This window comes from Rhinichthys klamathensis, unplaced genomic scaffold, assembly GCF_029890125.1.
Source record: "Rhinichthys klamathensis goyatoka isolate OS25496 unplaced genomic scaffold, OSU_Roscu_1.1 h1tg000060l_1, whole genome shotgun sequence".
Lineage (NCBI taxonomy): Eukaryota > Metazoa > Chordata > Actinopteri > Cypriniformes > Leuciscidae > Rhinichthys > Rhinichthys klamathensis.
The window spans coordinates 801548-815582 of record NW_026606605.1 but is presented as its reverse complement, the minus strand read 5'-3'; the positions used below and the strand labels follow the sequence as shown (position 1 = coordinate 815582).

Here is a 14035-nt window from a genome sequence, read left to right as displayed (position 1 = left end):
GGTACTTCTACTTTCACTAAAGTAAATATGTCTCTGGTTATATGTACTTTTTCTTAAGTACTGAGATTCAGTACTTCCTCCACCACTGTTGGATCCTAATGAAAGAACTGGGCTAAGCTAAGTGCTATCAAAGTGTCGCCGCAAGACAGAGTGATTTAGTGAACGCACTGAGACGAGAGAGGTGTGTATCAACTCGTCTTATTTAAGGGAATAACATAGTTTAAAATGAAAAAACGGTGGAGTATCCCTTTAAGTGAATCAAATAAATACAGTGTAACTAGTGAAGCTAATAACTCTTACGAAACAGTCCGTTTTAGAGAATCCAAAACATAAAGCTCAACCAGTGAAGTCCGATTCTCGAGGGAATGACTCTAACACATCAAAATATACCAAGAGATCAAAACACGACTCTTCTGAGCTGGATTCTTTAAGAGAAAGTTAATTTCGTCATGTGTCTCGTTTTGTGTTCTTTGCTTTATATTTACTATTGCAATAATCCGCAATTCTACAAATGTATTCAAATATTTATTTTTCAAACTCAAAAGAATAATTAATGGAGCCAGAATCGTTAAGACGAATCAGAACAACTGATTCCTTATGATCACTCCATTGTCGGTTCTTCTCTGAATCCTTCACCCTACACGAGTAACATCTCTCTCTTTCTCTCTCACACGTTCACATATTTATACACTGATTATCTCCCTACACACATTCACACATTGTAGCTCTTGTGGGGGTGCATCTCCAAATGTTGGAATTAAACTGAAGTGTGGCTATAATAACCCACAAGAGCAATAAAACAGACACACTTCACCTTTATACACACATAACTAACAAAGCCCATCATGCAGTTCCCTATAAACGCGCAACGGCTTTGTGGGGAAGAAGGGATGGATAGGGAGGTGTTTGTAGAGGGCAAGGCCACAATAACCTGCAAAAAAAGGACAAGGGAGGAGGTCAGGAGCAATCTCACAGAAGGCCAGGAGAGACAGGGCAGTCAAATGATCAGACGCCCATGCACTCTCTCTCTCTCTCTGATACAGCGACAGCATCACCACAGGCCCTGTACAAGAAGCTGAGAAGAGTCACGGCAGAATACTAATGCCAACTTGTGGACCGCAGTCAGGGCTCGACCAGGAGGACTGCCCGACAGCATGAGCGGCGCTCGGGACATACAACAAAACGCATACCAAAGTTTCAGACTCAGTGTGCAAGGACCTTCAGTGAAAATAGGGATAGATTCTATTTACACTCTGTAAAAATAGCAGTATTTTCTTTGCAATAAGTGTAAATGGTAGTTAGATGCTATTTATACTTATAAATAGTGGCAGATACTATTTGTTGTACATTAAACGGTATGCAATAATAACACAGAGTGTAAATGATTATATTTATTAAAATAATTAAATGGATGGCATCTTATTGGGTCAATAAAGCCCTCCCTACACTTTATTATCAAACACACGTTAGACACTTTATTTCCACTTTTCAAATATTTTCTTATTTTTTATTTAAACTAAAAGCCTGTCTGATCTGATATGTATTGAAGCTTGTTTCCGCCACTGAATAAAAATAAATAAATAAATGAATGCGACTTTTTATCTCACAATTGCGAGATATGAAGTCAGAATTGTGAGAAATAAAGTCGCAATTGCGAGATATGAAGTCAGAATTGTGAGAAATAAAGTCGCAATTGCGAGATATAAAGTCGCAATTCTGAGAAATAAAGTCGCAATTGCGAGATATAAAGTCGCAATTATGAGAAATAAAGTCGCAATTGCGAGAAAAAAAGACAGAATTAAGACTTTTTATCTCACAATTCTGACTTTTTTTCTCACAATTGCGAGTTTACATCTCGCAATTCTGACATCAATTCTAAGTTAGTTTTTTTTTCCCCTCAGAATAGTTTATACCTCACATTTCTTACTTTACAACACGCAATTTCGACTTTATATCAATCAATTCTGACTTTATATCTCGCAATTCTGACTTTATAACCTGCAATTGCGACTTTATTTCACACAATTCTGACTTTACAACACGCAAATGCGACTTTATATCACGCAATTCTGACTTTATAACCTGCAATTTCGACTTTATATCAATCAATTCTGACTTTATATCTCGCAATTCTGACTTTATAACCTGTAATTGCGACTTTATTTCACACAATTCTGACTTTACAACACGCAATTGCGACTTTATATCACGCAATTCTGACTTTATAACCTGCAATTACGACTTTATTTCACGCAATTCTGACTTTACAACACGCAATTGCGACTTTATATCACGCAATTCTGACTTTATAACCTGCAATTTCGACTTTATATCACCCAATTCTGACTTTATATCTCGCAATTCTGAGAAATAAAGTCAGAATTGCGAGATGTAAACTCACAATTGTGAGAAAAAAAGTCCGAATTGTGAGATAAAAAGTCGCAATTACCTTTTTTATTTTTCATTCTGTGGCGAAAACAAGCTTCCATAGACATGTGATGGGGAAAGGGAGTAGAGCGAGTCCGGCAAAAGGCAGATTTGAACTCAAAACCTTCCGCCACGCACCTTAGCCTTAACTATTGTTCCTGTTGATGTTCCAGCGACTTCTGTCATTTTGTCTGGCCCAACCAGACGTCAATGGGTGGAGTTAATGTAAATGTCCTCTGCCAACAAGGCGGGCTATTTTTTCTTAATTTAAATATTCAAGCGCAAGAAGATGAAAAAGAGAAGTCAATTCGGTACTTGTGCGCTGTGTAAGAAATTTTGTCTTGCGCATTGCAACACAAAACTGCGCAACACACAACCGAAGACATAGCCAAACAACAGTTATTTTTCCAGAATCATGAAACAACATTGATCTTGTAACATCTAAATGTTATAGAATATAAAATGCATTATGACATTATCAAACATACATTTGTGCTCTTACCTTGTTTAGATTGCTGGCTGTGATGATCCACACACACTGGGAGTTGCTCTCGTACTGAATGGGGAAGTTCGGTGAGGTGAAAGTCCCTGACGGACCTTGAAGATTTGATCCACAGGTTTTCACTGTATAAAGGAAAAGAGAGAAAACAGTGAGAAAAACAATCAGGAATGTGCTGTTTCCCTTCAAAAGCATGTGAAAGTCTCAGCTAATTGGTTTGAGCAGTGGTCAGCCGCCACTTAATGTTTTCTACTATTGATTTGATAATTAGAAAAAAGAAAAAGAAAAAAATGCGACCCCGCCATCTCGAGGGATTGAGTTTCACTTAGCGCTCGAAATGTTTTTGCTGGATTTGCATGGCTCATATTGGAATATAAGCCACAAGCCTCCACCACCAGTCATCCATGACCGTCTTAATTTGTCAACGATTAGCAATCCAATCAAATCCTCAGATGACTAACTTCATGCCGGCTAAACGAGTTAATTCGAAGCAGGCTTAGCCAAACACACTTGGGTCTGATTCGTCATCTTAATATAGAAATGTCAGTTATAATTTGCTAAGTAGACACGCTCTGGTGTTTCTCTCCCAAAGCCAGTGACAAGTCATATCTTAAAAATTGACAACTACGGGTTTACGCCTTCTCAAATCCAGCCTCTTGTATTTTTGGCGCATTTATCATGGTTGATGTCAAAGTGACAGGGCTTTGATGAAAAGACAAGGAGGCATTATCTCCAACGGCAGCAGGTTTCACTATCAGCTCCTGACATCTTGATTGCTTTTGAAAATGAATAACTCATTATCTCAGGCAAGCACTGGGAACCATGAGGCTCCTTCAGGCCCAAGTGCGTACTTTTCCCTCTGAAAGTCATGCTCTCGTCAAGGGGCTCCTAATTAGAGAAGTATCCTGTGACAAGCCCTCTCCAGTCTGGCATCCGGGATAAACTTTAGCTTAAAGTGATGAGGTGTCTGCGTGAAGGGAGGAATAGCCTACTGTACCAACAAACTTATGTGCTGCCAGTGAGAGCAGAGGGCAGTGTGTTTGTGTTTATTAAAGGGCTCCTATTGTGCTTTTTCACATTTTCATCTTTCTTTAGTGTGTAATGTTGCTGTTTGAGCACGAAAAAGCTCTGCAAAGTTATAAAACACAAAGTTCCTCCAGCGGGAGTTATTCTCTATATCAGTGTCAGTGTTTCTGAACTCCCTGAAACGCCTCCATTGTAGTCTTGAGTTTCTTCCGGGAACAAACACATCACAATATTCCTCATTATAATAATTCATACGCAGAATAAAGGGGCGGGGCCTGGTTGAGTTAGTTAGTAGTGTGTTAAACTGGCGGTTATGGTGAGGGGCGGGACATTTCCCAAACACGCTTGAAGCGCTCGACCAATCACAACACGCTGATCCAGCCGACCAATCAGAGCACAGTGTGCTTTTCAGAAGGAGGGGTTTCATAGAGAGGAGCTGCAAGAATGAAGAATATGGGAAAAATAATGTGTTTTTAGACATTCAATCATGAAAACCCAGATTTCACTTTGGACAACGAGTGGTCCATCAAGTACCAAAAGTGTTCATCATACAAAATTGAATCTCAATGGCTTCATGCTCTCGACAGCCAATAATTCACGGCACTAAAAACATTGTGGTTGGCACAAATCATATCTATCCCTGCTGAAAGTGATCTCTTATTTAATGTAGTCTGAGTCACATTCTCTCATATATTTTCTCTGCCCAACTAAAAAAGAAGATGTGGTTAAAAAACGAACAAAATAATGCATAACATTATAATAACGTTTTTCTCCCCACCCTTTTCCCCCTTAGATTTTTCTAGATCTTTTTCCTAGACCAAACAATTGTCCACTAAATACATTTTTTAACAAACAGCATGTATTTTTTCAGCATAATATCAAATAAACTTATTATATTATATTTGGCTGTTAAAAACTATGGCTGTCAACAGCATGCAACAATTGTGCTAAATTTGGTTAATTGTAACTGAATTAACATAGTTTTTCCCTGCTGTCAATGACCCCTCTCAGAAAACACGACCCACCAGTTGCAAAGTACTGTAACGATGTTAAGAGGTTTGTTCTAGCAAGGCTTTACAATTACCTCTAATTTCGCTTAATAACAAATTTACCTGATTAATCGCTATATACTTTTTAACATCCCCAAAATGAAAGGGAGTGGGAGGATTGTCAGGTGTCGGGTCCAATAAATGGATAAACTGAAATTTATGATTAACTCAACAATATACTGTATATATATATATATATGGATCTAGGCAATTATCTGCATGATTCATTTCTCATCTTCTCAATTAGTCTGTGCAGCCCGTAACTGCAGGAACAAACAGGCACCCAAGTGACATGAATGTAGTGATTTAGTTGAGAGCTAAAGGTTAGAGACCTGCTGAGAGTCAAGCGTCACACACATGTGTGTGTGTGTGTGAGAGAGATAAATATGGAGGAGTGGACACCTGCAGAAACACACTTCTCATCCATACTGAGTGTGTTCTGGAGTGGATAAGATTGAGGGGGATGGTGGTTTTGGTAAGCCTGCGCAGTTGGTGGTCATGTTCTCTGAACACACGGACCCCCGATGATGACGGCAGCTGTCCAGAAAACTGCAGGCACTCCTTAACACAAATCTGGCACAGCTAGCGACTTACTTGAGCATCACATGATGATTCCTGTCACTGGCTACAAGTTATTTGTTGCAACACATTTACTCTTTCTCTCTTACAGCAGAGAGCACAGTTTTTGTTTAATATTTAATTCATGTAGCGTTCATTTTAGTCTATTTTACTATGATATAAATTGCATCTACTTTAATCTACAAAAAAATGTTGTTTAACAATAAGGCCGTGTGTCCACCAAAGCGTTTTTAGGCAGCTGAAAACGCTAGACGCTCTGCTGAAAACGCCTAGCTGTGGGCGCTTTAAAGCGTTTTGACAGCACAGCGTTTTTTCCGTTGAGACGTTTCGTTGCTATGATACAGAATATCCGCAGCACAGTTTACTTGTAACTGATTTCGCAGATAATTTGTTTCATACTGAAAATGTATTTTTCATCCATTTTGTTCGGTTAGCTCTGCTGGTTGATGTCGTTGTACAGAAAGAATGTTGTGACAGTTGGTCGGTGTGGTATTAGTCCCACCTGTGATTGGACGGCTGGGTAAAAGTGACAGTGATGAGCGCTGTGTTTTATCCAAAGTTGAACATTTTTCAACTCTCGGTGACCAGTAAAAACGCCGAGCTCTCAGCGCTGCAGCGTGAAAAAAACGTCCAGCGCCTCGTTACGCTCATGGCGTTCTAAAAACGCGGCGCTCCCATTGAAAACAATTGAAAACATACGCCAGGCGCGTGGAAAAACGCTTTGGTGGACACACGACCTTATGTGCAAAATGTACCAGACCAAACGTTTAAAGGAGTCATAATGTAGTATTAACTTTGATACCCACGCTCTATTATAGTCATTTCATGCCCTTCTAAAAAAGAAAAATTGGAAAAAAATAAACAGAGAGCTCGTTTGACCCTTATTTCTGAATGCATTATTGTCTCGCGAGATCTGATGCGAGGTTTTGGCTGTCGTGGACGGTCATTTTAATAATGCAAATGAGGGGCGCGTTGATTGGTGGCAGGAAGGAGGGGGCTTGACACCGCAGGTAACTTCAGCATATCATTCCAAAAAGAGATCATGGCGCAAGTTGTTAATGAACCCGACCTGGCCGCGACCTACGGGACCGTATATGTTTGAGCCAGACTCTGAACCAGAGCTGGAAACGGAAGAGGAACAACAGTCAATTGAAGGACGTCTACATCAACATGTCTCTGAATGGTAAAGACAATTTTTTTGTCTGAGACATACATTAACATCAGTAACGAGCTAAAACGTTTTTTGCTATTTTCTCCCACATAAGTTTAGCTTTAATTTAATGTAGATTACATTAACGGAGATGTAGTCTACTTTATTTTCAGCTTACAGTGGTTATAGAGATTAACGTTTGCTATAATGTGTTGTTTTTGCCTTTTTTGACGTTGTGGTTTTTTAGATAGGCCTATTTAATAATTTTCATCTGCAGACATGTAACGTTATGTTTTTCTTTATGTTTATTAATTCTTGACTGTTTTTTAAATGTATCTATCCTTATCTATTATATAAAAAAATCAATACAATGATATGTTGTCATTGTTATATTGTATACGATTATATTAAATAATAGCTGTATCATTTTCTAGTCTGTTTAAAGTGGAAAGATGTGGCTAGCATTCGTAGAGTCCATTCCCCGTGTTTACATCACATACATTAACCGCATTAGTAGTTAGCTGCTATTTACACATAATAAAAACACAGTCTTACCGTTTCAAATTCAGGCAAGTCCCTGATTGTTGGAATGGCACCTTTTTCCAAACGTAGCTTCGATGCCAACTTCGCCTGATATTGCCCCAAATTTGTAAAAGATTCTTTTGTGAAATGTTTAGCGCAGACACCTAACGTTGAGCAAGTTGAGATGGTTGTTGGAACAGCGTCATTGAAAATAAATTTCATCCACTTGTCCCTTGTAGTTTGGTCAGTTTTGGGTAAAGAAAAAACATTAGAATGTGGATTATGACAGTCAACCACAGAGCAACTCACGTGTGCACTACGTTTCTGCATCTTTCTTGACTGAATATGATGGGGAGAGGGGCAGGGCGGGCCTCCTCTGCGGTGTCCATATATGGTATATCCGGCCCCGTCTTGACGTCAAGTCGGGGGAGAAATTGAAATCTCCTATTTGAGTGCGCGTGCACGTTGGCTAGTTTAAGAACCCTGGGGTAAACAAACGCTTCACTTTTGAATATCGGCATCCCGGCCAATGTATAATCGTTAGTCAATCATAACATACATTGATTCTCATGGAAAAGTGAAAATTGCACATTATGACCATCTTGTGAGATTTTAGTTTTTAACTGAACATGTACAAGATTTAAAGTCCCCCTGTGGTGAAAATCAAGTTTTTAATGTTGTTTATAGGTCTATGTGGTGTTTTTAATATGCTTTAAGACAAAACGAGTCTAAATTCATAAGTTGACAGCATTGTTGAGTATTTTCTCCTTAAATCTCCAGTGAACAAAGACAGTCTCAAACACACGGTTTGAAATCGCTGGTGTTTCTGACGTCACAAACGACCTTGTAACCAATCAGGTCAACGTGTGATCATCAACCAGTGGATCTCTGAGCTGAGTGAGTGAGTGGAGGCGGGGCTCATTTGCATATTCATAGAACCACATATACTAAATGGGTGTAGAGTTACATTCAAGCTATTTTAAGGCATGAATAAGTTTTCAATATTGATAATAACACGATATGTCATTGCTGTTTAAAATTCAGCTTTGCTATCACAGGAATAAATTACATTTTAAAATATATCAGAACAGAAAACAGTTTACTGTATTTTTAATCAAATAAATGCAGCTTTGGTGACCTCAAAGCCATTAAAAAAGTCTTAAAGACAGCCAACACTTTGCGCCACACTGCCTCGTCTTCTCTAGCATCAAAGATCTCATCAACAAACATTTTGAGTGGTTTGAGTCTTCTTGTTCTTTTTAAAGGCAGTACACACTTCTACTATTTGTTTTACCCTCTGTGTGTGTCTCTCTCTCTCTCTCCATCATGCTACCTCACTATAATGTCTCTTAGTCCTTCCCACTTTCTGTGATACCAAGAGCTACAACACTAATGCAGTGTATACAGCTGTTGTCCATCCCAGCTGTTATTCCTGTCCCTGCGTCTCAGTGTTGCTGGACTGTTCTTACACACCGGCGACAACGACTCATGGACAAGCTGGCGATTTAAGAGCTCAGGGAAGCGGTCCAGAAACCTACATCAGTTCCCACGATGACGTACATCTGCGCATGCTTGTGCCTTCCCTGACAGCTCAATTACGGCCTGCTAAATGAACGGCCTTGGCTCGCTTCTCTCGCCTGTAGCAAAGCAGCCAGAGAGAAATTATCTATAAAATTAAAGGGCAGGATGAGCAAACAATTCATTACTTGGCCAACGATAACCTGTCACTTTTTATCCCACCTTCACAAAACAACGACTAGAACGCGAGACTGACATTTGTTTACAAGGCAAGCCAAAGTAAAAAAAGAAAGAAAAACAAAGGGTACAGATTCATATCTGAATTTCCACTGTACACGTTGTATAGAAAGGTGAATTTAAGCAATACCACACAAGCCATTGTGCAATGCTCTTTAAAAATAAATAAAAAATAAGTAGTTCATATTGGCTAACTAACATTTTAGATACAATATTGCAGTTACTCTGTCTATTTGTGTTCCGCCAACAAAGATTGACACGTTACTGTGGTGGGCTGGTGGGTCACATAACAATGACAATATTAAGTATGTAGTTTGCATTCATACTATATGCATTCATGGAGCTGCAAAGTAATTAATTATTCAAAAGAACCTACTCAAAAAGTATGCAATTTTCGACGCAGACAGTTATGCTCCTGTTGATAAACAAATGGGTTGAATGAATGTCTCAGCAATTCATTTATAAAGAAAAGCCACTTGCCGCCACCTACACTCTAAAAAATGCTGGGTTGTTTCAACCCAAATTTAGGTCAAATACGAACAAACCCAAATGTTGGGTTAAAAATGCAATTAAAAAGTGAAAGTTGAAGTTGGGTTAAAATTTGAAATTAACCCATTTTTAACCCAACATTTGGGTTTGTCCATATTTTACCCAAATTTGGGTTAAAACAACCCAGCATTGGCATAGCTATGTAACCTGCAGAAAGTGTCACAATCCACACCACGCTGTTGAATCCTATATGCCGCAAAGTCACAGAAATTCAAGGACCGGATAAACTGTTGTATAAAGTTTTACACACTTTATTCAAAATTAATTTGACCTTCTTTTTGCGTCCTCTTTGGTTTAAAAGTGCATTAGCCTGACTGCCTGCTGTGATTCTTACATTATCGGATCATTTAATCAAGAACATTGCCGGTGCTTTCCAACAGGGGTTTGGCATTCGGATAAGCTTTTAGTTCTAAGTATCAAGATAACTGCCTATATCACCCAAATAAAATATCCCCCTTTATGTAGCCCTTGTATATTCAGCCCTATTTGCGGTTTTACACTTCCTGACACTGAAGCCGACCTCTACAGGGAAAATGGGCCAAGTCAGCGGCAAGCGTAAAGATTAGGAGACTCCAAGTCATTGGAACAGGCTGAACAAAAAACAATTGCCACCCAGAATGATCAATTACATCATTAAACCTCGAACACGGTTCCACACCTTTATTTTCCTTAAAGCCTTAAAGCCACAAAACATCCAAACACGCATTAATAGTCCATCTTGGAAACAACATCACCTATTTTAAAGCTACTCGTCCTTCTACATCAAGGCCAATTGCCTTCTCTTATTGCAAAAGTCAAGGATTGCTAAACATCATTCGCAGGCACATGACTTAGCAAGGGCCACCTGTTCCCTGTCCATTCTGTCCTTTGTCTATCCGCTAATAAACAAGCACAAAAATGAACTGCTAAGTCAAACTCTGGAGTAATTTCGCCAGCTAGCCACTTGGGGTCGCACTGTCTAGGGTCTGCTCAAGGAGGTCTAGAATACCTGCCGAGTATTTTAGCATTCACTTTCATATCAATGGCAGTTGCTTGGCTAGTGCAGAGCTTTCTGGCAGAGCTTGTTGCTCATACGTGCTCTCTGTTCCAGACAGAAGTTTTTGAGCCAATAGCCTGAGCCACAAATCCTAATATGCCTGCTCTGGAACTGAAGGAAAATGGCACCACAAGAACATGCAAACCCTTTCATTAGCAGCTATCCACAGCTGTGACAGTGAACAATACAAACCCATGCCACGTGTTTTAAGAGCAATTGGTCACTGGGAAAAAAAAGCTACAGTAATATAATTAAATACATAGGCGGGGGACTGAGTAAAGTGACCATTTGACAACTTAATATCGCCCTTATTATCCAGTTTATGTTTTAATTTAAAGACATGCAACGTAAACTAAAATATTATGTCAATAAAAGTCATTTATGAATGTTGTGGTTTAAAATCATTATAATTTTACATGCATAGTAATTCTGTAGCTCAACACAGCCACTGTACTGGTGAAAACAATGCAGGCAATTACATGATAATATTCATAAAAGGAAATGATGTAAATCACACTGCGTTTGTGCTAATAGCGCCACAGTTTTGCAACGTTCCCACCCCTGTGCGACTGGGATTTCAGTCACTTCTGCTGTTAAAAGACCAGGCAAGCTGCTAACTAACACAGGAGACTACAATGAGAGCAAGATTCTCTTGCTTTAAATAAGCACTAAAAACGGAGACGAGAATCAACTTAATAATAGCTAAATTAATTAATGACTGTTGAGCTTGCTTAATTAATGACAAGTGTTTAAATTAAACAGGTAATAGAAATAAAAAAAGCGAAACATCCCATAATCTCGAAATGCTGATGAAAGTGTCACTGCACTTCATTTTGAGCTATAATTAAAGTGTCCTCCGGTATGATGGAGACAGTCCAATTCCTGTTTGTTTGCCCGGGGCAGCCGACTGACACTTAAGCCATTAGGGCTGCGAAAAGCTGTGAAAAGCTAGAAGTCACTGCCGGCATGCAAATTCTGCTCTGAATTTTAGTAGTTGCCATGGCAATACTATCAGATCCAGTGTAAAAAAAAAGTTGATTAGTAAGCTTGTCACCATACAACTGCAAACACTCCTGAAATTAATTAATATTACTCCTTCTAACCTACCCCTTCTAGCTATAATTAATCCTACTAAGTATTCAGACCAAACGTCTCTTCTTGATGGCTGACCCAAATTCATAATGCTGAAATAAGAGAAGGCTTGACAACCTAAAGACTGTGCAGGTTTAATCTTAAAGGGATAGTTTACCCAAAAATCATTTACTGGACCTCTTTTCAAACCGATATGGATTATCTCAGCCCCACTTTTTGAATACAGTATACAGATGTTCAGTTTCTGACGTACTCCTCACACGTGAGTTTGCTGACAACAGGACAAATGGAAGAGAAAGGACATTTCCTCTGATGTGTCCTGTTTAAACTGCTCGTTTGCATCGCTGTACAGACCTCAGAAGCGTCAATAACAAGTGTATGGTTCATTTTTAATGCCATCTTGGCATTATTTAATGACATTAAAGACATTATATGTTTGTTCGGAGCATTTGACTGCAGAGTGTTTCATAAATGAGGCCAAGTGCAAAGAAAAATTCGCAAATAAACTTTTATTGAAAGATTACTGTAAACCCTAACGCTCAAAATAACGAATTGGTTTGAGTAGGGTAAACTTAAATCAAACAAATTATTTCAATCAATTTAACTTTTATGAGTATTTAGAACTTTCTTTTTCTTTTGAGTTCGCAAAACTAATAGATTTTAAGTAATCTGAATTGTTTAATTGTTGTGAGTTTTATGAACTTGTTTCTTTTAATTTTGACAAACTTAAATTTAACTGAAACCGGGCTGGGATTTCTATTTCCCAGCATGCTTTGCCATGACACTCGAAAGGGAGATAAAATGCTAAAGTTAGCATTATATAACATATTTTGTGCCGAATTAATGTTAAGAGGTAGCTTTAGTATTGTTTAATGTTTTGCTATACTTATTTAGAAGAGTTTCTATCCAAGTTTCCACTACTAAAAATATTTAAGTTGAGATTACATGATCATTTTAAGTTAAATGTATGTATTAGCTTAGTCAAATATTTCAAGTATAGAGCAATTAAAATGTCAGAGTACAAAATAAAAATCTGCCAGTTCTGCTTAATTAAACATTGAATTTCTTAACTTAATTTTTTAGTTTTGCCAACTTATTCAGGGTTACAGTGAACTCTATTAGATCTGAGACCAGCTGCATCACAAACTGTAAGTAAACAATGTATGAAAATGTATTGTTTTAAAACGTTTTTTAATATAGATAATGTTTTCAAAACACTAGTAAGTGGGCATTGATACGTTCCCCCCACACAATGACGTTAGCCAATCAGAACACTGGCCATTTACTGACAAGCCATAAAGCTGCTCAAGTCTGAAAATAATATTTTTCCAAAAATCTTAAGAAACACATTAAAGTAATTCAATATCCCTGTCACGACCCCTTTACTCTGGAGAACTTTGAGTTCACCAGAGTTCCCTTTAATAGAATTAAACCTGCCAAGTGTGAACACACCCATAACATTAATCTGATTTAGACTTACTGAATGTGAACAGAAACATATAAAGATGTTCAGCGTGGTTAGCAAGTGACAGACTCACCTCTACAGGCAGGTCTGTGATCAGTCCATGCCGCGAACACCTCCGCCACTCTCTGACACGTGATGCTCTTGGAGCCCTGAAGAACGTGATCTTCATCACAGGTGAACTGGGCTGTCGAACCAATACTGTGGGGACCCATATGAACAGAATGACAAACAAATCAGATCCAACACAAATCCGTTAGCATGACTCAATGATCAGGGTGAAAGATGCACATGAAAATAAGGCCGTGAGAGCTTAAACTTGGGTTATATATAATGTTGTGTTCCACGGTATCAGTCATTCAGCCAAGAAGGCACGGAAAAATACTGTGCTTCTTTCCAAAAAAAATGACATTTCAAATGAATTATGCCGTATACTCTCAGCTCTATGCAAGCACACAACATACAAACGCAAAGTTAGAGAGGAAAGTAGTGCAACATGCACAAGAGAGGGATAAATAAATGAAAACATATCAAAAGAGCGTCTTATCCTTGCAATCAATACTATGGTACGCCTTGATACTCCATAAAACTCTAGTTTGAAGCTTTCTCCATTTCTTCAATGCTTCCTTCAGTCTGGGGTTGGACAGATCTCAACAAATCCACTCAGCAAACTCCGACACTGACCTTAAATGTACTTTCATTCGAGGAAATCACAAATAGCTGTGTTACGCGTAAAAAACCTCTGCTTCCAAACATGAAACGCTTCGGCAGAATTCGCTGGGGTTTTCCGCAATCCTAAAGCCATGTTACACAAAAACCTGGAATAACGTCAGTGTCGCAATTTGAATCGGCTAGCCCTAATTAGTGTCTCCATTCACATACTGTCAGC

General features: G+C 38.6%; 1 protein-coding gene across 1 annotated transcript in view; it reads right to left on the bottom strand.

Moving 5' to 3' along the window:
* csmd3b (CUB and Sushi multiple domains 3b) overlaps positions 1-13361 on the bottom strand; it is a 246350-nt gene extending 232989 nt beyond the window's left edge. Inside the window, exons 1-2 of the mRNA XM_056249475.1 lie at positions 13223-13361; positions 2930-3051 (exon numbers count right to left, since the gene is read on the bottom strand). Of these exons, the coding sequence (XP_056105450.1) occupies positions 2930-3051; positions 13223-13361 (261 nt within the window). The remainder of the gene's footprint in view (positions 1-2929; positions 3052-13222) is intronic.
* Positions 13362-14035: the final 674 nt, after the last annotated feature.